General features: G+C 43.7%; 1 protein-coding gene across 4 annotated transcripts in view; it reads left to right on the plus strand.

The window, feature by feature from the left end:
- Positions 1-23,017, plus strand: part of LOC133379509 (keratin, type II cytoskeletal 80-like) — a 67,915-nt gene extending 44,898 nt beyond the window's left edge. Inside the window, exons 5-10 of one of the 4 annotated variants that reach the window (XM_061614920.1) lie at positions 4,325-4,492; positions 6,163-6,288; positions 8,940-9,160; positions 10,807-10,862; positions 11,500-14,627; positions 21,903-23,017. In XM_061614920.1, coding sequence (XP_061470904.1) covers positions 4,325-4,492; positions 6,163-6,288; positions 8,940-9,160; positions 10,807-10,862; positions 11,500-14,627; positions 21,903-21,920 — 3,717 coding nt within the window. In that variant the 3' untranslated portion in view covers positions 21,921-23,017. Of the gene's footprint in view, positions 1-4,324; positions 4,493-6,162; positions 6,289-8,939; positions 9,161-10,806; positions 10,863-11,499 lie in introns of all 4 variants that reach the window. The other 3 variants (XM_061614921.1, XM_061614919.1, XM_061614922.1) reach the window with 3 other exon arrangements.
- The last annotated feature ends 683 nt before the right edge of the window (positions 23,018-23,700 follow it).

Here is a 23,700-nt window from a genome sequence, read left to right on the forward strand (position 1 = left end):
TCCAAGGAAGATGAATGTTAGAAGATTCTGGACAGATAAATTGATTTTGTTCTTCACATAGTGCATATTTAAATTATGGTATTCATTATGACACGGTGTAGTAACGGCCACCAACTTGGACAGCTTTCAAAGGGGGATTAGACAAATTCATGGAAGATATGGCTATTGGTGGCTATTACCTCCATGGTTGGTATCAGTGATTACTACCTCCAGTATCAGAGGCAGAAGACCTCTAAATCTCAGTCACTAGGTAACAACAGCAGGAGAGGGCTCGTATCCTCCTAACCTGTTTGTGAACTTTCCATAAGCACGTGGTTGGCCACAGATTCAGTTCCTACTTTCACCTAACCCCAGGGATAAGTTGTGGATAACTGCTCATTAGCTTTCTTGTATCTGCTTAAGATATTACCCTGGGCTCTTTTCAGGGCAAAGTATATGCATTTCTGTGTGTATTATTTGGTTGAAGATCTGCACTGCAAAATTCAGAGAAGTGTGAAGTTTGAAGGATGGCTGTGTTTCACTTCTTGCGTTATTTTGGAAAGTGTGGTTAGGTTCTTCTTTAAATGTGAACTGACTCAAATCTGTCCCCTATCCCTGCTAGAATGGCGCTATGTCATGATATAGGGTCATTCATTCAGAAACACTGAGAATGGCAGTCTGCTGGGCAAGCAATGAAGGATCTGCTAGTTAAAAGAAAGGGGGGGATGCAAAGTTGCTGCTGCTGTGATCATAAACATGATAATCCCCACCCCATCCAAGGAGCAGTTCTTCAAATAGAGCTTCTCCCACTTGTAAAAATAATTTTTCTTCTTCTCTTCCTTTCTCCCTATCACCTGCTACCTTTTTTCTTTGGGGGGGGGAGAAGCTGAACCAAAAATTGGAGGGCAGAATAAATTCTCTCTCTTTTGTTTTAAGGCCAGGGAGGGACATGGCTAGCTTATGTAAGTGCAGTGGTGGAGGGCTGCATCTTCCCACACACACCAGTGCCTCTAGAATGTAGAGATGGACAAATCTTTCAAATGTGGTTTCTCTCAGTTTCTCATTTTTGCAATCTTAAATTCAGTTCTCAACATTTCTAGTTTGTGAGTTTTTTAAAAAAGTTTCATGAAAATTCACCAGTAAATTTCTCCTAATAAACACGTTTGTATGCAGTTTTGCTTAACACATACATTTTTGCAAACCAATTTTCTTGAGTATAATACAGTTTTGTATGTGATCTTATTTATTACACTGATATCCTGCCATTTCAAGAGATTTCATCCTTGCCTTTAGCAAGTTAGATGAGTGAACAATATAGCAAATTGCTCTTAGGATTTCCAGCCTACTAGCCAATATTCTGCTGATCTACTCAATAAACCCATGCTCTGTTGTTGTTCCAGGCTCCACCCTTGACTCACCTGGTTCTTTCCTAGCACCACCTCAGACTCTGCCTTCTGCCTCTCCTTCATCTCTTAGCCCCTCCCCAAAGTTGCCAACTTTAATTGCTGCAGGGGTACTGTGTCCTGTAGCCAGTGTTCTGTGAATTTTTCAAAACTGTTCACACGTACATCTCTCTGCATTCATCTCTGAAGACTTTAATTCCTTTTTAAATGAGAGGGGTGTGTGTATGTAAAAACTCCTGTGTACTCAAGAACTAAACGTCCATAGAAGAGACAATAATTTGCAAACTCTGCTTAGTGGCAAGTGGCTTTTTGCTGCTGACGGACAAGCCATTCATTTCAGCTTCATCCTTTGTTCCTTCCCAGTGGGGCGAGAGTCAGTAGTGCAAACAAGATTGTAATCCTATGTGTGGAAACAGTTTTAAACTTTCCATAAAAGTGAGGGAGGGCAGAGAGAGAGGACAAAGAAAGAGCGAAACAAAAGTTTTCTTCACAAAGGCTCTGATCAATGAAAGGCAGGAAATAACGTAATGACCTGATTCTTTCTTTTCTGAAATCAAGGAGGCTGTCATAAATCAGGTATGGTTAGAGAAAGGCATAGGCTGAAGAAGTATGAGGCCGGACAAAAACACCCAAGGTGTTCTGGCTTCAGATTCCGTCAGGTTGGATCTTGCCTGTCCGTCAGCCACACAGGCGTGTGTGTGTGTGGTTTACCACCTAGGATTATGATGCCTTTGAGAGTGACTGGACTGAATCTCCCCTTTCTTAAATGTGATCAGGGTGCCCTTCCTCTGTATCATGACAGCGTCAGTCATCCCTTGGGTATGCACCAGAGGTCAAAGAGCTGCTGTATGTTTCCAAAAGGAAGAACGGGCAGGAGACAAAACGGCAGGCGAGGAGAAAGGCAGGTCAGGGCTGTGCACACTCGAGCTCTGCTTACAATTTGGCAGAGATTCTAAAAGCAGAGGTAGCGCTGCAAGCCCAGCGGAGCAATGGTCTTGCACCTTTTCTCGTGCAGTTGGCAGCGGAGCAGACGAGATGCAGAAAAGATTCAAAGGGGAGTTACAAGGCCAGTAGGAATACCTATTCCCACAGCATGGGCAAGGGCACCCTACCGTGCCATGAGAGAGAAGGGAATGCAGTCCTGAAAGGCTTCTGTAAACTCAAGGCGGAGGCCGCATCTGCCTCTCAGTATCATTCACTGCCTTGGTCTTTCCTCCTCCGTTCTATTGGGCTTCATGGCAGACAAATGAATACTGCTGCAGTTCTGCATTGGTGTGTTTGGGTCCTCCAGTCACTTCCAGTGCAGCAACGCAGCAACGTTTTGTTTTAATGTTTTTAAGATGTTTTAGAGTGTTTTAGTGTTTCTATTTGCCGCCCTGGGCTTCTGCTGGGAGGAAGGGTGGGGTATCAATCAATCAATCAATGCAGCAGAATACCCATGCTTGAAGGAGGTTCCCTATTGCCTCTCTGCATGAATCACTGTGCCAGTCTTATCTGATATTAATTAGAGGACTGCATAGGACTGCAGCATCTTTCGCAGATACAGAGAATGGGCTCCCCTGAAGGCAGGCGATTCTTATCCTTCGATATTCTGAAAACAAACCTCTTGAGGTTTCATGGTATGTGCCTTGAATTTTAATTCAAATTACTCAGCAGCAGACATCTAAGAACATAGCAAGTCCTCTGAGCCTGAAGAAACTTGGTTGTAGTTATAGTTTGTCAATATATGACTGCTTTTCAACACTGAAGTGGACCTCAGAATTGTTTATTAATAAGGATTTGCGTGATCTATCTGGCACAGTGAGGCAAAATATGGAGGATATCTCCCTCCAGTCTACAGCCACCTAACTTGTGAGAGCCTGTCTGGTGGTTAGACTATGAGTGGGGAGATCCAGGCTCAAATCCCCATCAGCCACAAAGTTTGCTGGGGGACCTTGGGCCACTTTTTCTCAGCCTAACCTAACTCTCAATATTGTTGTGGGGATAAAAAGGGAGCAGAAGAACCATGTACAGTGAGCCCGTTGGAGGAAAGGAGGGATGTATGTACTACTACTATGGCACACATTGTCCTACTTTTCTGGTGTGGGTGAGAAAGAAGTAATGGCATTTCCAGTATGGTGCCATGTGTAGATACAATCGCTCTTGAATGCATATATACATGTAGTGCCGTCTGAGAGATGTCTGACTTATTTCCCACCTCCTGAGCGGATTCAGCCCAGGAGCTGAAGGTGGCATACACATTTCTCCTCCCCCACCCCAGTGAGCTTCATGGCTGAGTGGGGGTTTGAATCCTGGTCTCCCAGGTCCTAGTCCAACCTTATGCATCATCACCACTTACTGCTGGAGTAACTAGTCAATTCATGCCACACATAGGCAAGTGCCTTTAATGGCCAGTGAGTGTTGGACAGCTCCTCCCCATACCATTTCCCAAGAGTAGATCAAAACTAATCACGTGGTCTGGACCTTCAGGTTTGGATTTAAAGTGAATCTAAGGGCAAATGGTAGGTAGGTAGTATAGGATAAGCTACCATCACTCAGGCTTAACCCTGCATCAGCAATATAGAGGCAATAGAGAACTAACTTGCTTTACAGGTTAAGGTTAGGATTGTAAGGATTACTGAGATGTTAGGGCATTTGTCCTGCCTTACGTAACACAGCCCTCGGGTTACAGTCTTCACCACTATGGTAAAATGTATCTTATTTCTATTTAAATTATTGCCATTTCTAAATTTGCTTCTACACATATAAATTAGCATATATACATATTATGCAAATTGTTTCCTTAGTCCTCTCTTTGGATGTTGTATAAGTGGTCACCTTATACTAAGATAATGTAGGTGAAAAGTTTTGAATATCAAAAAGTGATGCTATGATTATATCCATGCTCAGCGGAGCTTCCATTACTTAGTTACAAGCTCCCAGCTTTCTTTCTGCTTATCTAGGAACTTGAGGAGGTGATGTCACAAATCAAGGATGTCTCAGTTGTGCTGGGGATTGATAACAACAGATACAACCCTGATCCACACCGGATTGTGGAGGAAGTAAGAGCACAGTATGAAGATCTGGCTATCAGGAGCTGGGAAGAGTTAGAGACACTCACCCGAAGCAAGGTACTTGCTACTATCTGCCCCCAAACCCTGTGTGAGGACATCAGTCCTAATGGAATGACACAGAAAAAGTGCAGGGCTTAAAATCAGACCAAGAGGATGTAAACCCTGACCATAGTTACAAATGAATGAATAAAGTCAAGGTGTAAATGAACATAATATATTTCTATCACATAGGTATGTAAGAATTTAAACACTTTATGAAAATATAGGAGGTGACCAGGTCAGCACTGTGCAAATGAACCTGTTTTAAAATTCAGCTTGTGTTGACTTAAACACTGAAAATCAGTTTCATGGTTTACAGCAGGGGTGGGGAACTAGATCTGGGACTATCCATCTGCCAATTACTTGACATTGCATGACATCAGATGATTCAAAGCATCGAGAGTGCACTCCTGATTTTTCCTTTCCGACCTGACTTTTTAAATTTGATGCCTTTTTCTGTTGTCATGCAGGGTAATAGAAAAAGGTGTCAAATAGAAGCAGCAACTGGAAAGGAAAAATGGGGAGTGTGTTTAGAGCATGCTCCTGATTCTTCCTTTAGAATTTGGTATCTCATCCATCCAGTGCCTGGCGATAGACAGGTGGGCATGGCTTTCTCAAAACCACCTCATAGGCCAAATGGGGAGGCCTCCTCAGCCTCATTAGGCCTGTGGGGCAGAGATTCACCACAACTGGTTTACAACAACAAGATATTCTGGGGAAGACACTGCTACCCTGCAAAACTGTGTGTTGTCCCTCTGGGCAATAGGCAGGACACAGTGGGGGAAAGGGCAAGATGGCAAAATGGCAGCTACTGGTTCTACCATAGCACTGCATACCCATCCAAAATATATAGTGACAACAAAGACATGGAAGGGGATAAACCTGGTTTATCATTGGTGGACAGAATGATTTTCATGTCTCAGTGAAAAGGAAGTAATAGATCTCTGGAATTTGGCATGAAAGGGGATGTCCTGTTCAAACAGGGTGAAGAGGGAGAGGGAGAAAATGAAATGCGAAGAATATTAGGATATTTTCATGAATCATCCTGATTTGGATGTGCAAGAAGAAAACAGATTTACCATTCAGTTGGGAAAGATTAGGTAATGCCAATTTGGTCACCAATCTAATCTAAAAGGCCTGCTAAGCCCTGAGGCTCGAGTCCTTAGAGAGAAAGAAAGCTTGGCATTAAAAGTCCCAGCTATAATGGGTACAATCTAGGGATGTGCTACAATTCCGCCTAATTTGGATTTGGTACTGAATTTCCATGAATTTGCTTATTCTCAGTCGCTGAGGATCAGATTTTAATGTAGCGAATTTCTGTGGCTATTTTTGAAAACAGACTTTTTAAATAAAAAAATCCACCTCTGAAACATTGATTGTAAGAATGATAATTTATCAATATTTCCTTTCAAATTATAAATATTAGTATGTATTAATTAACATATATTAATATATATACAGCGGCTAGCAGATACAGAATGAACTCAAATTGATGCCAGCCTGTTAAGCTGATCGAATGCTTTCGAACTGGCACCGGCCAACACATCCCATCCCTAGTACAATCATAGTTGCCTTTTTTCTTAGAAATGTGTCTCTTCTTGGCCTCTGCATTCCTTAATCCTGTAACTCAGTGTGCTTGCATTGCTTTGCTAACTGGAATATAATATGCTGTTCATTCTTTCCTCCAGTTGAAAGAAAGAGAGGTGCTGTCTGCTAAATATGGGGACCATCTTCTTAATGACCGGAGGGTGATTGCTGAATTAAACATACAGATCCAGAAAATGAGGTCTTGTATTGTGTCCTTAAAAAGCCAGGTAAGTGGGTGGGAAGGAGGCTGGAAAACAAGCATGGGGAAAAGTCAGAACATATGCCCAGTCAAGATTTCACACAGATGTTCTATTGTATGCATGTGCACTTGCATGTACACGCGCACGCACACTCACACACAATTCATAAGCAAAAGTGCACCCTCTTTGCTATTCTTCAGAATATTACTGGGCATTTTCAGGGATTTATCCTAATGTTTGACTAGATGAATGTCTGTCTTCTGGAATGTGTTACCTTGAACAGACAGAGAAATCAGGGGTATGTGGCTGCAGTGCTTGACTTGTTGACATTCATGATGAAATCAGTGTGGTATGACTAGCTGAATGTTACAATAGCTATCAAGTATCAACTAGAAGATGGTGGGCAAAACAGATGTGTGGTTGGCAGTATTCATGTTGGAGAGGCCATAGCTTGGAGCACATGCTTGCCTGCAGAATGTTCCTGGTTCAGTCCCTGGCATCTCTAAAGCTTCTGCCCAAACTAGGGATGGGGAACCTCTAACCCTCCAGGTGGTGTTGGTTAAGAACCCCTGTCACCCCTTGACTGTTGGCCATGCTGGCCTGGGGCTGATGGGAGCTAAAATCCAACAATATCTGGAGGGCCATAGGTACTCCATCCGTGGCATAAACAAATGTCTGTGTTATAAGAAAGTAAGGACTTTGTTTCATATTACAGTACAGATGTTAATTAGTTACATTTTGTCTACTTTCTTTTGTTAACCCACTTGACATAGATGATTTTATGTAAGAGAGCTCTTCCAGACAATCTGTTCAGCATGCATCCTGATTTGCATGCACAAAACTTGCACAGTGGCTATACTGTTTTCAGTCTTTATTGAACATTTGTTCTTATTAGTTTCCGGGGTGAGTATATGATAATGAACATTCATCCTGCACTTGTCCTAATTGGCTTGTTGGGGGTGTTCACGCTTCTTTCCATTAAACATTTCTTCATCCTACACTTTTCCCCTGTTGCCTTCCAAATTGAATCCTTCCTGCAAAATACTGAGTTCTGACAAATTTGTTATTGTCTTCCTATATATTTGCAAGTGTCACACTCACTATGAACACTCCAGTGCAGACATGGCAGCTGCTGAAGCATTCACAGCAAGTGCAGTAGACAGGCGAGACAGGCAGCTGAAGCAAGAGTACTGCAGCGAGAATGCTTCAGCTGCCCGCCTTTGTGGCAGCAGCAGGCAAAGGGAGACAGCAGGCAAACTGCAACTGCGCTGGGCTGAAGGTTGGGGGCAGCGGGGAATGAAGGAAGCAAGGGGGGAAGTGAGGCTGAGCTGTGCTGAGCTCAAGGCCAGGATCAGGGGCGGAGGCTAGCAAGCAGCTCACATGGCAGTAGCAGCCTACACAGTGGCAACGGTAGCCTCAGTGGGAGATGAGTAAGCTGCCTAGGAGGGGCAGCATTTTTCTCCAGGCCAGGGTGGGCAGAATGCCAGTAAGTGGCTGAGGCAGGATGATGGTGGGCAGACTGGTCAGTAACGTTTGTGAGTACCCGGGGGAGGGGAATGGTCTGTCTGTCTGTCTGTCTGTCTGTCTGTGAGAGTGACTGACTGTCTGTCTGTGAGAGTGACTGACTGTCTGTCTGTGAGAGTGACTGACTGTCTGTCTGTGAGAGTGACTGACAGAGACTGACTGACAGAGACTGGGAGACTGGGAGACTGACTGACAGAGACTGGGAGACTGGGAGACTGACTGACAGAGACTGGGAGACTGGGAGACTGACTGACAGAGACTGGGAGACTGGGAGACTGACTGACAGAGACTGGGAGACTGACTGACAGAGACTGGGAGACTGGGAGACTGACTGACAGAGACTGGGAGACTGGGAGACTGACTGACAGAGACTGGGAGACTGGGAGACTGACTGACAGAGACTGGGAGACTGGGAGACTGACTGACAGAGACTGGGAGACTGGGAGACTGACTGACAGAGACTGGGAGACTGACTGACAGAGACTGGGAGACTGACTGACCGAGACTGGGAGACTGACTGACCGAGACTGGGAGACTGACTGACCGAGACTGGGAGACTGACTGACAGAGACTGACAGAGACTGACAGAGACTCTGTCGGGGCAGTGTGTGTGAGAGAGTGTGAGAATGTAAGAGAGAGTGTATGTGAGAGAGAGAGAGAGAGAGTGTGTGTGAGTGAGTGAGTGTGATGTTCAATAAAAACTGGATCTAGTGTAACCTCCACTTAATCTTGGTGCAAGCAAATCAAAGTGAATGCTGAATAAATAGCCTAAAGTTGTTGCCTTTCTAGTGTGGCTTGGAAGTGGTTGTTCTCCAAGTTCACAGCATGATCTGTTACTGACAGTATTCCTGAGTGACCTAGCAATATAACAAAGTTAACCCCATTATAGGTGAGGATACAAGGTGACAGAGATATACCTCAAGTGGTAGCAGCAGGCTGATAAACCCATATCTTACCCTGCTCTCTCCCTCCCTCATGGGAAGTGTTACAGCCCAACACCCTGCTCTTGCAAGGGACCTAACATCCCCTAGGAGTGTCCACCTCCAGAGCATTTTAGTTGAACCCCAGCAGTGATGAAGAGCGGAGCATGGGAAACTACCAGACCATGTGTCCTCACCTCACTCATCTTCCATGCTATATTTTGCCTACTCTAGTGCCTGCGTCTAGAGGATAACATCAAAGAGGCTGGAGTACAAGGTGAATCTGCCCTCAATGATGCCAAAGCCAAACTGGCTAAGTTGGAGGAAGCCATTCACAATGCTAGGCAGGACTTGGCACACCTCGTTAAGGAGTATCAAGATCTGATGAATATCAAGCTGGCCCTGGACATAGAAATTCTTACCTACAGGGAGTTGATGGAAGGGGAAGAAATCAGGTGAGTAAACTGGTTTGAAGTCTTTCTACGTGTAAACTGAGTAGAAGACACAGCTGAAACTAATTTTTGTTCAAAATTCTCCTCTGGGGCATTTGAGGTTCAATGTCTTCCAGATAATATTTGCATATTCAACTGTCTGACAGCTTGTGACATTTCATACTTGATGATTTTAAAAAATCAAAACAAGAAATGCCCACACTGAACAATCATGAATGCACTGAAATTTACTTCTGAGTAAATATGTATAGGATTGCACTGTACAGAACTTGATTTTTAGAATCTGAAATATAATGTCTCATTCAAAATGCAGTTTTGAATTTCAAATATAAAATTACACATTCAAATTTTGAATGGGAAAACTGGGCACGTCAGCAGATTTTTAGCATTGAACATTTTACATGGCACTGTTCTGAAATACAGGAAGATTCTATGCTTCCCTTGACCTGAAGTTTGTAGCTTGTGCCTAGAGATTGAAGGGACTAAAATTGTAGTCCCCACATGTTCTCAGTATCTGGTACCTGACAGAGACCTGATCTAAGATCCAGAGATGCTGGGCCACTTACCTAAAACCACACTTCTGATTAAGTCTGTTATAGAGCAGCAAACTGAATCCAAGTTTTGGTTCAGAGATTAATTCCAACACATGGATAGTTCTTCTCAAGCCCCCTGTGTGCTTTATTTATTTATTTATTTATTAAATTTATATCCTGTCCTTCCTTCCAGTAGGAGCCCAGGGCAGCAAGCAAAAGCACTAAAAACACTAAATCATCAAAAACAGACTTTAATATATTAAAATATATTGAAACAAAAACATGCTTAAAAACATATTAAAACATCTTTAAAAACATTTTTAAAAAGCTTTAAAAACATCTTTAGAAAAGCGTTAAAACATCTTAAAAAGCAGTTCCAACACAGACGCAGACTGGGATAAAGTCTCTGCTTAAAAGGCTTGTTGAAAGAGGAAGGTCTTCAGTAGGCGCCAAAAAGATAACAGAGATGGCGCCTGTCTAATATTTAAGGGGAGGGAATTCAAAAGGGTAGGTGCCACTACACTAAAGGTCCGTTTCCTATGTTGTGCAGAATGGACCTCTTGATAAGATGGTATCTGCAGGAGGCCCTCACCTGCAGAGCGTAGTGATTAACCATATGAAGGCCCTTTACATATGCAGAGGTGTAATAGGGCTATGTTGCTGGCCCTGACCTAATGTTGCATGTCTTCCCCAGCTCAGCTTCCATGCACTGAGGTATGGATGTCTACATAGGTGAGGTCTATGTGTGTAGCCCGTTACGTACATTGGCTTCCATGCAAATAGGAACCTTGAATGCACAGGCTTCACCTATCACATATCCACATTCAATGCCTAGGCATTAGGTGTACAGTGAAGGAGCTGGGTGACCTTGGGGGCAGGCCAACTTTGCAGCCCAGCTGCTGTTAAGAGTCCCTTCTCATTATTAACATATGAAAGAAGTTTCTAAATGTTTGAAATTCTGAGGCTGCCTATCCACCACAATTCTAAACATTCAGTAAGGGCAGCACCTATTCAGATTCCGGACTTTTACCCAAACTGCTGAACTATTCCTCTTTAGCCTCATTTCTTGTTGTATAGCTTAGCCAATTTGGTTGTTTTTCTCCCCTTCCCTTACAGCATGGAGTCCCCATCGCCAGCTGTCATTAGCAGAATCTACTCCACACCAAAGCTCTGTAAGTTTCTTTTTTAATAGTTTGATAGATTATTGGAAATATTCATTATTCTGAAGGATATCCTAGATGAATTCCAACCTGCTTTCTAAATGCTGAAAAGGTGAATGAGCTGAGAGGCAGAAGCAGTAAGGACTTTGCAAAAGGGTTGGGGCCAGTGTCAGGGGCAGGCATCACTGGGCACCTGTCAAGGCCCACACCCCGCACCCCACTGTCAACACCTCGACATCCAGGCCCTGTTACTCTTCCCGCTTGCTGTCACCGCATGTCCACTTGCCCTCTATGAGCGTGCAATTTACAAGAATGGGCAGATAGAGCAGCATCCTTCATTTGCCTTGCTCTCTCTGAGTGGGAGAGGCCAAGGGAAACAGCAGCAAGGCTAGTGGGGACAGCAGCATGGAGGAGGTGGGCCTGTTCAGGGAAGCCCCACTGAGGTCATCTTGCCCAAGCCTCCCCACCCACCCTCCTCCTGGGGGAAAAAAGCCCTGGAGACAGCACTGGACAGACCTTTTAGAATTAAATATGTAAGTGGAATGTCCTTCAAAATGAGGGACACCTCAGAGGCATGGATACTCAAACCAAAACTAAACTAGAAAGCTCCCAAAACCGCTGTCATCCTTTTTGTGTTTTTCCTTTGCAGCTTCATCAAACACCAGCATCACAACCACCTCAAATGTGGCAACCATAGCAAAAGAACATTCAACTGATAAAATGAACCATAGCGGAAGCAGTTTGGAATGTAGCCTTTCAAGGAATGAGAGTGGTAGAAGTGGGGAGGTCTCTGCTGGTGATTTCTCTAGAAGCCATAGCAAAAGAAGTGGAGGTCCTCCTGAGAGTAGCTTTTCTAGAAGCCACAGTAGTGCAAGTGGGGGTGCCTCAGAGGCTTCAAGAAGTCACAGCAGTATCCATACAGGTACCTTAGAGAGTAGTCCTAGAAGCAGCAGAAGTGGAAATTATGCAGATCTTGAAGATGCTATGGAGAGCAGTGTTTCTAGAAGTCAAGGTCATGGAAGTGGGAGTTACAGAAGCCGCATGAGTGGGGATAACCTAGAAGAAAGCCTCTCTAGAAGTCTTAGTGGTGAAATCAAAAGGATTTCAGAAGGCAGCCTTTCTAGAAGCCAAAGCAACAGAAGTAGTGGTTTGACCGACAGTGTATTTGCTAGAACTGACAGTGGTGCAAGTGAAAATGTCCAAGAGGGCAGCTGTTCTAGAAGCCAAAGCCATAGCAGTATAGGGTTTTCACCATCTAGTTTTTCTAGAGCCCAAAATAGAGGAAGTGACAAAGCCCCTGAAACTATCCTTTCTAGATATCACAGTTCTGGAAGCAGAATTGTTTCAGAGGGCAACAATTCTAGCAGCCAAAGCAGCAGAAGTGGAGACTTCACAGAGAATGTTTTTGCTAGAGCTCACAGTGGTGAAAGTGAAGGTATCTCAGAGGGCAGCCTTTCTAGAAACTATAGTGGTACCAGTGTATCCTACGTAGAAGATGATCTTTCTAGAAGCCAGAGTGATGAAAATGAGATCCATGACAACTACAGAAGTGAAAAATGTGCTGAGCCTAGTGTTTACAGGACAAATAGTGCTGAAGATGGTGGGGTCCCAGTGGGTGACATTTCTAGAAGCCACAGTAGGGCAAGCAGTTTCATCTCTGATGGTAGCCTTTCTAGAAGCCAGAATGTTAGTAGCCATGGAAGTGAAGAGTATCCTGAACCTATTGTTTCCAAAACCAACAGTGCTGAAGATGGTGGGGTGCCAGTGGGTGGCATTTCTAGAAACCAGAATGATAGTAGCCATGGAAGTGGAGATTACGCTGAGTCTTCTATTTCCAGAACCAACAGTGCTGAAGATGGTGGTGTCCCAGTGGGTGGCATTCCTAGAAGCCAGAATGTTAGTAGCCATGGAAGTGAAGACTATGCTGAGTCTTCTGTTTCCAGACCCAACAGTGCTGAAGATGGTGGGGTCCCAGTGGGTGGCATTTCTAGAAGCCAGAATGATAGTAGCCATGGAAGTGAAGGGTATCCTGAGCCTATTGTTTCTAGAACCAACAGTGCTGAAGATGGTGGGGTTCCAGTGGGTGGCATTTCTAGAAGCCAAAGTGGGGCAAGCAGTTACATCTCTGATGGTAGCCATTCTAGAAGCCAGAGTGATGGAAATGAAATCTATGAAGGCTATGCTGAACCTACTGTTTCCAGAACCAACAGCGCTGAAGATGGTGGGGTCCCAGTTGGTGGAGTTTCTAGAAGCAGCAGCAGGGACAGCAGAAACAACTCACAGAGAAGCCAAAGAGGCCACAGTGGAAGCTTTGCAGACACTGTCTTTATTAAAGCCCGCACTGAAGGTGCACAAGAGGGCAGCCTTTCTAGACACTCCAGTGATACTAATGCAACCTTTGGAGACAGAGGTGTTTCTAGAAGTCATAGTGGTGGAGGCAAAGGCATCTCACAGGGGAGTGGTTTTAGAACTCCAAGCATCAGAAGTGCAACCTTAACAGACAGTGTCTTTATTAGAACTCCCAGCAATGCAGGCGAAGATGTCCCTGGGGAACTACTTTCAAGATTTCACAATGACGCAAGAGAAAGTGTCACGGAATCTAGCCTTTCACCAGGATGCCATAGCCCCAGAAGTGAAGGCTCTTCGCAGTCTGGACTTTCTAGGCTCCGCAGTGGGGAGAGTAGAGATGACCCAGACAGCAACCCACCCAGAGGACAAAGCAGTGGAAGCAAAGTGATCCCAGAGAGTAGTTTTTCTAGAAGTCAAAGCAACAGAAGTGGGGGCTTTACAGACAATGTTTTTGCTAGAACTTACAGTGGAACAAGTGAAGGCCGCCTCTCAAGAAGCCAGACTGATGAAAATGAAGGAATCATAGAAGTTGTTTCTTCTAGGAGTCATGGCCATGGAAGTGGAAGTTTTGCAGAATCATCTGTTTCCAGAAGCCACAGTGCTGAAAGCGAAGGTGTCCCAGAGAATGCCCTTTCCAGAAGCCAAAACAGCAGAAGTGGGAAATTTGTAAGTGGTGGCCTTTTGAGAGACCACAGCAATGAAAGCAAAGAAAGTCATTGTAATACAAGTGAAAGGTTTGTGGACAATGAAAGTTATGCAAGTCATAGTGAGGCTCATGAGTCTGGTCTTTCAAGAAATACAGTTGCCTCAGCAGATAGTTTTACTAGAAGTCACAGTGCTGAGAGTGGAGGCCCCGTAGAGACATCCACTCCTATTTGCCCTCACAGAAGAAGTGAAGATGCTATGGAACATAGCCTTTCTAGAAGCCACAGTGGAGAAAGTGGTAGCTTTAAAGCAGCTGACTTTTATAGAAGCTCCAGTGAAGTAAGCAGAGGTGTCTCAGAGGCTGGTCTTTCTAGAAGCTTCAGCAAAGAAAATGAAAATATCCCAGAGGGCACAGTTTCTAGAAGCTACAGCTATCGATGTGCAATGATTTCACACCCTAATGTCTCTAGAACTGAAAGTGGTGGGTCTGAAGATGTTTCAGAAAGCAGTCTGTGTAGATGCCACAGCTCTGAAAGTGGAAGGTATTCAGAACCTAGAAAGTATAGTAGAAGCCAAAGTGGTGAGAGGGGAAATGGGCCAGAAGTTGGCCTCTCTAGAAGCTACAGTGGCAGAAATAAAGAGGCCCCAGTGGATAACCTGTGTATAAGCCATAGTACTAGAGATGAAGCTTTTCCTCAGAGTGGCCTTTATGAAAATTACCGTTATGAGCATGAAGCTGGCTCAGATGTCAACCTCCATAGTACTACAAATGATGTTGTTTGGGTGAGTGATGCTTTTGTGGAGGGAGGAACCCAGAGTTATGAGCCAGCGGCTCCTAGTCCTGTCTGCTTGCTCTGTGAAGTTCACTCTGATGGTCATCAGCACTCTCCAGCTGGTGAAGCATGCTACTATGTCGAGTCCCACTCTATGGAGTAGGTGTCCCAGAAGCATATAAGTGGGATCCAGTTACCTTCTTCTAGAAGACTAATTCCATCAAATGGCTCGTAGACCACAGATAAGAATCCACATTAAACCTTACATTACTGAGGTTCACAGTTGGAAATAGGCCTCCTACAGGCTTGGGAGTGGCAACACAACTTCCCTTGCCTGTTATGGTTCGTGGGGGTCAAGCTCAGAGAGTAACTCAAGCCCTTCCAGCAGTATACTCTGTGATGAGGGAAACTAGTATTGCAGCTATAATACTGGCATTGCCTATTTAAAGAAACTAGAAGCCAACAGCAAAGTCTTTTGACCAGTATTATAAACAATGCCCTTTCTCCGTTCTCTTTCTTTTATTTATATTAATTACTTCAAAACTTATAATATGCAGATTAAATTCTTTCTGGGCTTTTTGAAAAGCAAGTGGTGTGGTGCTCAGCAAGCAATTTTGTTAGTGGGGACATTCCACTACTGTTCTTCTGGGTGCTTTTAAGGACACCATTTTGAGTTTATCTACTGAATTCCTAAAGGCAGAGGTTTGTTTTCCATTTGCACAGAAAGCTCCAGAGAGCTTTTCCTTATATTCACTAGCAAGCTTAAATATGTATCTCACAAGCCAGGCCTTGGTTGGGCCCAAGGACAGTGATGAATAGCGATGCCAGGTCTCCGGCAAACAGCCGGAGACTCCGGCCCTGCCTCTGCTTTTCTCACCTCCGGCCAGAATTGCCCCCATGTTGTTTAATCTCCGGCTATTGTGGACTCCCAGGAGCGAGGAGCCAGTCATGCAGACGCCAATTTTCCCCTTGCTTCTTCTATCTGCTTTGCCTCCTCTCTCTCTCTCTCTCTCTCTCTCTCTCTCTCCTTTGCATGCAGACGTGCACACCTCAGGGGAAGGACTCCATTTGCCTTCCCAAGCACTACCTCTCATTCTCATTGGCTGCCCCTGAGGCCCAATGAGAGCCGAACCCAGGCTTCTTCCATGGCGTGGAGCAAATTGGAGCAAGTAGGAGGTGAGTTGGCTGGCAGGCAAATGCCCCGGCTTTGAGGGTTTTAGGGAGTTCTAGCTGCTCTAGAGCTGATGAGCAGCTGTGGCCGGGGAGCAGTGGCATTCCAAGTGCAGGCAATAAGAGGATGACACATCGGGCGCTGCCTCTTTTCCAGCTCCAGCTCACCCAGGATAGCGTCCCACCTTCCCCCCCCTGCATTTAGAGGCATCCTCTCTCCCTGTCCTTGACTTCCCTCCCCTTTCTCCCCTCCCCCTTTGATTTCTTTGTCTATTTATTTATTTTTATTTTGCGTGAGAAACATTGGTATTTCTCTCCCTCCCCCTTCTCTATCCCCCCTTCCGCTTCTTTCCCTCACTGATCCCAGGGCTCCCTCACCTCTTCTCTTGCATGCTTGGGAGCCTTTTTCTCCCAAGCACCAGCAGCCTGTAGCAGACTCACTCTCTGCTCGGGGTGGAGATACATGGGCTGGTGAAACCAGAAGTTGCTCTCCACCCTTTCTTTCTTTCTTTCTTTCTTTCTTTCTTTCTTTCTTTCTTTCTTTCTTTCTTTCTTTCTTTCTTTCTTTCTTTCTTTCTTTCTTTCTTTCTTTCTTTCTCTCTTTCTCTCTTTCTCTCTTTCTCTCTTTCTCTGTAAGTGTTCATTTACTCAGAAAAACTTGCTGCAGCCTTGTGCCCCCTTTGGGAACCTCCTATGATAGTTACTTCCAAGAAAGCATGTTCTTCCTCCAGGATGAAGACTGCAATCCTAAACACGCTTGGGTGGGAGAAAGCCCACTGAATTTCGTGAGGATTGCTTTGGAGTAACTAGGCTTGGGATGGGCTTTAGAGTCTTTTCCTCTAAAATGAATTGGGTCAACCAGAAGAAAGACTTCATCTTATTTTTCTGTTCTAAACATCTCAGGGCAGAGACCAGTCTTTTTTGCTTGCTATAAACTGCATTAATTATTATTTATAATAATCTGCAATCGCTAGGGGCATTATCAGGGGAGGTTGAGCCCTGGGTCATTTCTGCTAGACCCAGATCTACTACTCCCCACTTTTTAAAAACACATGTTTATTTTTATTTTGCTCATAGGGCAGCAAACTACAGTGCCAGTGAGATCCCAGGCTGCATACACACCGTACATTTAAAGTGTGCGGCTTCCCACAAAGAATTGTGGAAATGTAGTTTACCCCTCACAGCTAAAATTTCAAGCACCCTTAACAAACAACAGTTCCAGGATTCTTTGGGGAAGGAGAAACATGCTTTAAATATATTGTGTGTACACACACTATTTTAATTTGCCCAGAAGCACTGTATACATTTAGGCAGATTGTTGCCCAGAGTTTTTCAAGAACTTAGCAACAAGGGTGTAGTCGTCCAGGGTCTCGGGGAGTCTTAGATGCCTTACTTTTTTGGGAGCAGGGTCTCAGCAGAATCCCTGTGTTTCCAGCATTCTATGAGCCAATCAACATGACAGGGGAGTGTGTTAGCCACTTAGAAGAGTCTTCTAACATGCATCCTTGTCCTTTCCTGCTGATTGGAGCCAATCAGAGTAAAAGGAGGTAAGTCACTGAGCAGACTCTTCTCAGTAGCTAATACACTCCCCTTTCATGCCTATAGGCTCCTAGGGACCTCTGTTGTGGAAGAATGCATTAGCAAGGATCTCATTCTCAACCCAGCAGCAGAAGAGGGAAAGGTGGGAGGGGTGTGGCTGTGACTTTCATGAAGGGACCCTGCACTCCTGAATTTGCCACTGCATTGCTGCTAGCAACACCCTTGGCCGTTATACAGCAGACGCAAGTAACAGTCTCCCAGCCCTTTTGGCTAAAGGGTGGGGTATAAATGCCTTAAATAAATAAACACAAAAAGCAGCTACTCAGAGGAAAATTCAGCAGAGGATTAAGGGTTGTTTTCACCACTGCCATCCAATGTAATCATCTCCCACTTCTTACTACAAACCAATACATGTCTACTCAGAAGTAAGCTCCATTGGGTTCAATGGTACTTTCTCCCAGGTAAGTGTGTATTGGATTGTAGCTTAGTTACAAGCTTTGAACTAACTTCAGCTATTTAATTGTTTACACATGATCAGGTGTGTAGGTGTATAAATTCCTTTAAAATGTTGTGGGTTTGGCTCTGGTAAGTTTACCACTGGCAACCTTACGTTCTTTTATTTCAATTTAAAAAAAGGGGGGGCTTTGCTTGTTTTTTTTTTTTAGGCCTTCTGGATGGCTCTGAATTGCAACTCCCCAGGACCAGAGGCATAACTGGAAGTCCTATGGTTCCCTATGCCTGGTGTATTCCTTCCATGTGTTAATTTTTATTTTTTTGTTTTGGTATTGGGGCCCTACTTGTTAGCTTCTAGAGGAAACTAAAGCAGCTCACAGCAAGAAATAATGCACATCCAACTCACATTTAAAGTGCATGACTTCCCCCAAAGAATCCTTGGGAGTGTAGTTTTCCCCTCGCAGTTAGAGTTCCCGCTACCCATGACAAACTACAGCATCCATCTGTGCTCCCATCTAACATCTCTGCAACACTAAGCTCCTTTCTTCCTATAATGGCCTGGCCTGAGGGCACGTAAACCCTTCTTGCCAGAAGCAAGTAAGCTAGATTAAATGTTCCCTAAAAGTGTTGAACTATGACTTGGCAGACCAGGGTTTGAATCCTCAGATAGCCATGAAGCTGACTGGGTGACCTTGGACCAGTCACTGCCTCTCAGCCTCAGAGGAAGGCAATAGTAAACCACCTCTGAATACCACTTACCATGAAAACCCTATTTGGGACCGACGAAGGCAGTCCATTTCCATTTTGCATCTATGCTCCCTAAGCTTGTGAGAAGGAATGACCTTGTCACTTCAGCTGGACTTGGGAACACCCTCTTTTAGGTAAGATTTCTATTTTAATTTCCAATCAGAGAATTTTTTTTTAATTGTATGCTCCAAGCAACTGTGGTTGATACTTAATGTATCATGCTTAATGACATAATTAGGGCCCACCCATTACATCACTAGGGCCCACCCTGTGATGTCACTAGAGCCCGCCCCATGACATCACCAGGGCCCGCCCCGTGATGTCACTAGGGCCCACCCCGTGACATTACTAGGGCCCGTCCCCGTTTTCTCAGGTTTTTGGATGGTTCCGACCTGGCAACCCTAGTGATGAATGTTTTTTTTTTGCTAGGTCAGTGATAAACTTTTTTTTAAAAAAAATAGATATTAGGGGCCAGTGTTACATGGTGACTTCAAACATACACTTCAGCAGTCTACAGACTTTTGCATATGTGATATTCCCCTACTCATGTGCACAGGAAGCATATGTCACAAGGGGTCATTGCTTGTATCCATTTGGCAAGACCTGGGTTGTAACAGATCTAGAATTTAGTTCTTCCATCCCAGGTCTGTACAGTCAGTTACTGGAGCTGGGAGCTTGCACTGGCCTGGGGTCTGGGCTGGGTCTTGGAGGTATGAAGTGCAGCAGCAGCAGCAGCAGCAGGCAGGCAGTACTGCTGTGCTGATCAGGCCAGCACAAAAGGCCAATGACAAATCCTTACTCCTTTGTGTGCCTGATGAGATCTGAGCATATACAGTCTCCAGGTTAGATTCCATGGAACTCCTCGTTCAAGCCCTGCAGTCCCTGACAGCAACTCACTTATAGATACAACACTGGTGTTTGTAAACATGCTACCACCCAATATGGCTCATAATGAATGAGCCACTTTTATTGCACTGAGAGAGCTCCATGCGAGCCAGAGAAGAAAAAAGTGAAGTTCAGCTTAGTAAGTGCACTTTAGTGGTTTTTAGCATAAATTGAGGACTAGCTGCCTACCTAAACATAGCCACGTTAGGTTCATGCTAGCATGTAGATTCAGAGAACAGTGTAGTAGGTAAGTGGGTAGGTATATAACTTTGCATGTCTATATCAGCATAGATAGGTGTTGGTGTAGTAAGTCTTTTATTTATCAACAAACTAGAGCCAAAGTTGTAAAGCTGAAAATGTGTGCTCAGGTCCAAGAACTGTGGAGTCCATTGGTTACAGATTAATTGCTGGGTCAGGGATTAAAATCCCATCTCAGCCCTGGATTGATCAGATAAATGGGCTGGAACAATTCACTCTCTTAGTCTCTTGTCCCTGTTCTGTGACATGGGGATGTTAAGAGTCCTAACTTGCAGGATATTGAATGAGATCAGGAATGTGAAACAATTTGGCCCTAAAGCTGAGAACATTATTAACATTTAAGCCATGCTGAATTCAAAGGATAAGGTAGTAAAAGTCCCACTGTTGATTTCAATTGCACTTCTGTTGCTTTGGCACCATTGCAGTTCCTGCTCCTCCTCTTGTACTGCTCCTTTCTGCATCAGTTAGTTATGAGGGTGATCCTAACCAATCTTGATTTATGCAGTGAACAGCCTGAAGTCACAGCACTATGTAGCCTGTCAGATTTGCCTGTGTAATGATGTCCTTAAGGACAAAATGGGAGGAGGTCAGGCCAATGATTCCTTGATTAGGCACATGAGTAATCCCTCCCAGTCGATCAGGGATCACAGTTAGATTTGACTATAGGGAGATGTCATTTGGGGCCTATGAAGATAGCTGAGAGTGAGAGCAAATGTGGCAGTACAGGTGAACATTTTCAATGATTTTTGGAAATTCAAAGGTAGAAAAAAAACAATAAAAATGGGAGTAATTTTGGCTCTGCTGGGAGCAACCATTTTCTCTGGATTGGGGCCTTTCTGTTCTCAGTACTTCTCTTTACATGGTTAATAACCTGCTTAATCTGTGTAGTTCAGGGGTTCAGTCTTTCGGGATCGTGGGGGGACACAGGACCTTTTTTGGGAGCAAGTCCATATGTATGAGCCAATCATCAGGAAAAGGGAGCATGTTAGCCACTGAGAAGAGTCCTTGTCTTTTGGTACTGATTAGAGCCAATCAGAGTTAAAGGAGGTGAGTCAGCCACTGTGAAGACGCTTCTCAGTAGCTAACACACACCCTCCCCTTTCATGCTGATTGGCTCCTAGGAATGCCTGTTGTAGTGGAGTGTGAACTGGAAGATGACATCACAGAGAACAAGGGAGATGTGTGAAAGTAGAAAAGGGCATGGCTGTAAGGGGGCATGGTGCGACTGTCATGAAGGGACCCTGCACTTCTGAATTTGCCAGTATCCTACTGGTGTAGTCTCTTTTGAAGCCCGTTGGTAGCAAGTGAACTTTGCAAGGGGGTGGAGTGAGAGAAAGCTCTCCCTGCAAATACCATCCCACTTTCCTTCCACCCGTTCTCTTGGGTTCCTTATAGTATTGAGCTCTTGCTGTGCTGCCCTGAAGGACAGTAACGTTCACACTACTCCCTATAGTTTCAGGAGTACAGGAAGCATGAGACCATAGCATGAGATCTCACTGGTTCCACTTCTGCTTACGAGGGAAAGTAACAGGAACAGAAAATAGCTAAGGCTAGAATCCTATGCAGACTTATGTGGAAGTAAGACCCATTGAATTCCATGGCACTTACTCCTGCCCTGAGTAGACATGCCTAGGATTGCACTGCAAAGAAAGAAAGAAAGAAAGAAAGAAAGAAAGAAAGAAAGAAAGAAAGAAAGAAAGAAAGGCACCTGACATTTAAGCCCAGTTTGTTAAGGAGAAAAATATTTAAGCAGTGATTACTGACTTCAGAGGTCATGTGAAAGGGGTGTTAAGAAAACAGAGCAATGTGGAAAATTACAAGAGGGGAGAGAGAGAGAGAGAGAGAGAGAGAGAGAGAAGGCAAAGAGACTAATTGTTAGGGATGGGTGAGGATTTTGAATCAGTTCACATTTCAAGCAGAATGTATCAAATTAGCAATTTCCAAAACAATATGAGAACCGAAACGCAGCCGTCCTTCAGAATTTGCGTTTAGAATTTGGGGATGCAGCTTGCCAGCTAAACAACATTTACAAAAATGCACGTATTAGGGGAAAGTGTGCATAAAAATGAATATATGAGTGAAAATAACATGCAAAAAGGCATGAAATGATGAGAAATGGCTTGCAAAAATGTGCTTTTGTCAAAACTGCCTACAAAAATGTGGTTATTTGGAGAAATTCGCACTAAAATGGTGATGAATTTTCATGAGGATTTTTGTCTTAAAAAATTCGCAGATTGCTGTAGAAATGTAGAGAACTGAATTTAACATTGGAAAAATGAGAAACTGAGAGAACCGAGACAGAGAGATCTTTCCATCCCTACTTGTGGAATATGAATTGAGGATTATCTCCAAAGAAACAGTAAATGGGACATTTCAAGCTTGCCTATATCACAGGTCAAGGACATGAACATTATAAGCTCTGTTGGCCCATGTCTCAGGTGAGGATTTATTGCCAGCGTACACATCGCATGTGAAATCCAGATGTTACAATAAAAGACAAATGCAGATGTGAGGTTAGGTGCTATGCTGCTAGGATATTTATTGGTATTTGCGGAGACGAGAACATTAGCATTGTTCATATACTTGTATAACATAGTTTGGTTCTTCTTAACTTAATGAGTAGTTTTTCCTTTGTCTGCAAGTAAATATATCTTATAGGGTAGCATTTTGGTAGACTTGGGGTCAAACTTCGCCATCAGCCTGCACTCCTGCAACCTTATTGGTATTAGATCTTGATAGGCTTTTGCCAAATCATAATGAACACATATAGTTGAATATCTCCATGAAACCAGAACTGATTTTTCCCAATGGAAAATGTCATAGTGAGAAGAAACCCAATCAAGGAAAACATGGTAATACATGTGATGCATCTTTTCTGCTCTAAGAAGAGTTGGATGGATGGAATTGGTTACTTAAAAAGGCTCCTGCTGGGAGGAAGGGCGGGATATAAATCAAATAATAAATAAATAAATGTTGACCTCCCATGCTTGGCAGTTTTTAAAACATATTGAATAATCATCTATTTCCCAGAGACTAGGAAGATGAAATTTCACAGTGACTGGTTTGTATTCTGAAGTCTGTATCAAAATTTTAAACTGGATCTTCACCACAAAGATTCAGAACTGTCACAATAATTGGATGACAACTTTAAGCAGGTCAGATCTGTAGGTCTTTGCCCATTATCCTCATTTGGGAAACTTTCTGTGGGCAAGATATTAGTTACTTGAGAAGACTGGTCCATAGGGTTGCATGGTACTGTTGAAGAAAAGATCCTCTTCTTGTATTTCTGTTGCATTGTATTAAAATACAGCTGTGTTAATAAAAGTACTGAGCTGTTACAAAAGAAAAGGTGTGAAGTGTCATTCAATCCTTAATCAACACCTGATTTCTATGTCAAATATTTGCTCTTACATTTCAACAGCAAAAAACTAGGCACACTGTTGCATGGAGGGTTTGAACCTGCTCTTTTGATATCTAAAGTAAAGCAAGTAATCATTAAACTTTCACACATATTTATGTTCTGCTGGCAGAGTACTTCAGTATTATCTGCTACAATAGATCCTTGTATACTGGGTTACCAGATGTCCCATTTTCAAATTTGTAGTCTGGGAAGGGTTATTTGATGTGTGTGTGTTCATCAGAAGACAATATATAATGTTTTTCTAGAAGACTGTGCAAAAGGTCACATGCCTACTCCTCTGGAACTAGTTTTTGATAGTCGGACTCAAATTTGCCACCCACTTGAATGCTATTGTGATCTTGTATTTGTTGCAATCATGCATATGAACACCATGGGCATTACTCAAAGTCAGTCTAATATTTGTAGTTATCTAGTCGACTAGGGATGAAAGCAAGGATAAGAAGCATGGGTAATGCCGCACAAGCTCTCCACCTACGACTTTTGTTAGAATTCACAATATTCAAAATGTAGGTTCAATATAGCATTCAACAGGGCTTTTCTGTCCACTGCACAGCATCTCCTGGCACATGCATGCATTTTTATTTACTCTTTCAGGTAACTATTTCAAAGG

Source organism: Rhineura floridana, chromosome 3 (assembly GCF_030035675.1).
Source record: "Rhineura floridana isolate rRhiFlo1 chromosome 3, rRhiFlo1.hap2, whole genome shotgun sequence".
In the NCBI taxonomy this organism is placed as follows: Eukaryota; Metazoa; Chordata; class Lepidosauria; order Squamata; family Rhineuridae; genus Rhineura; species Rhineura floridana.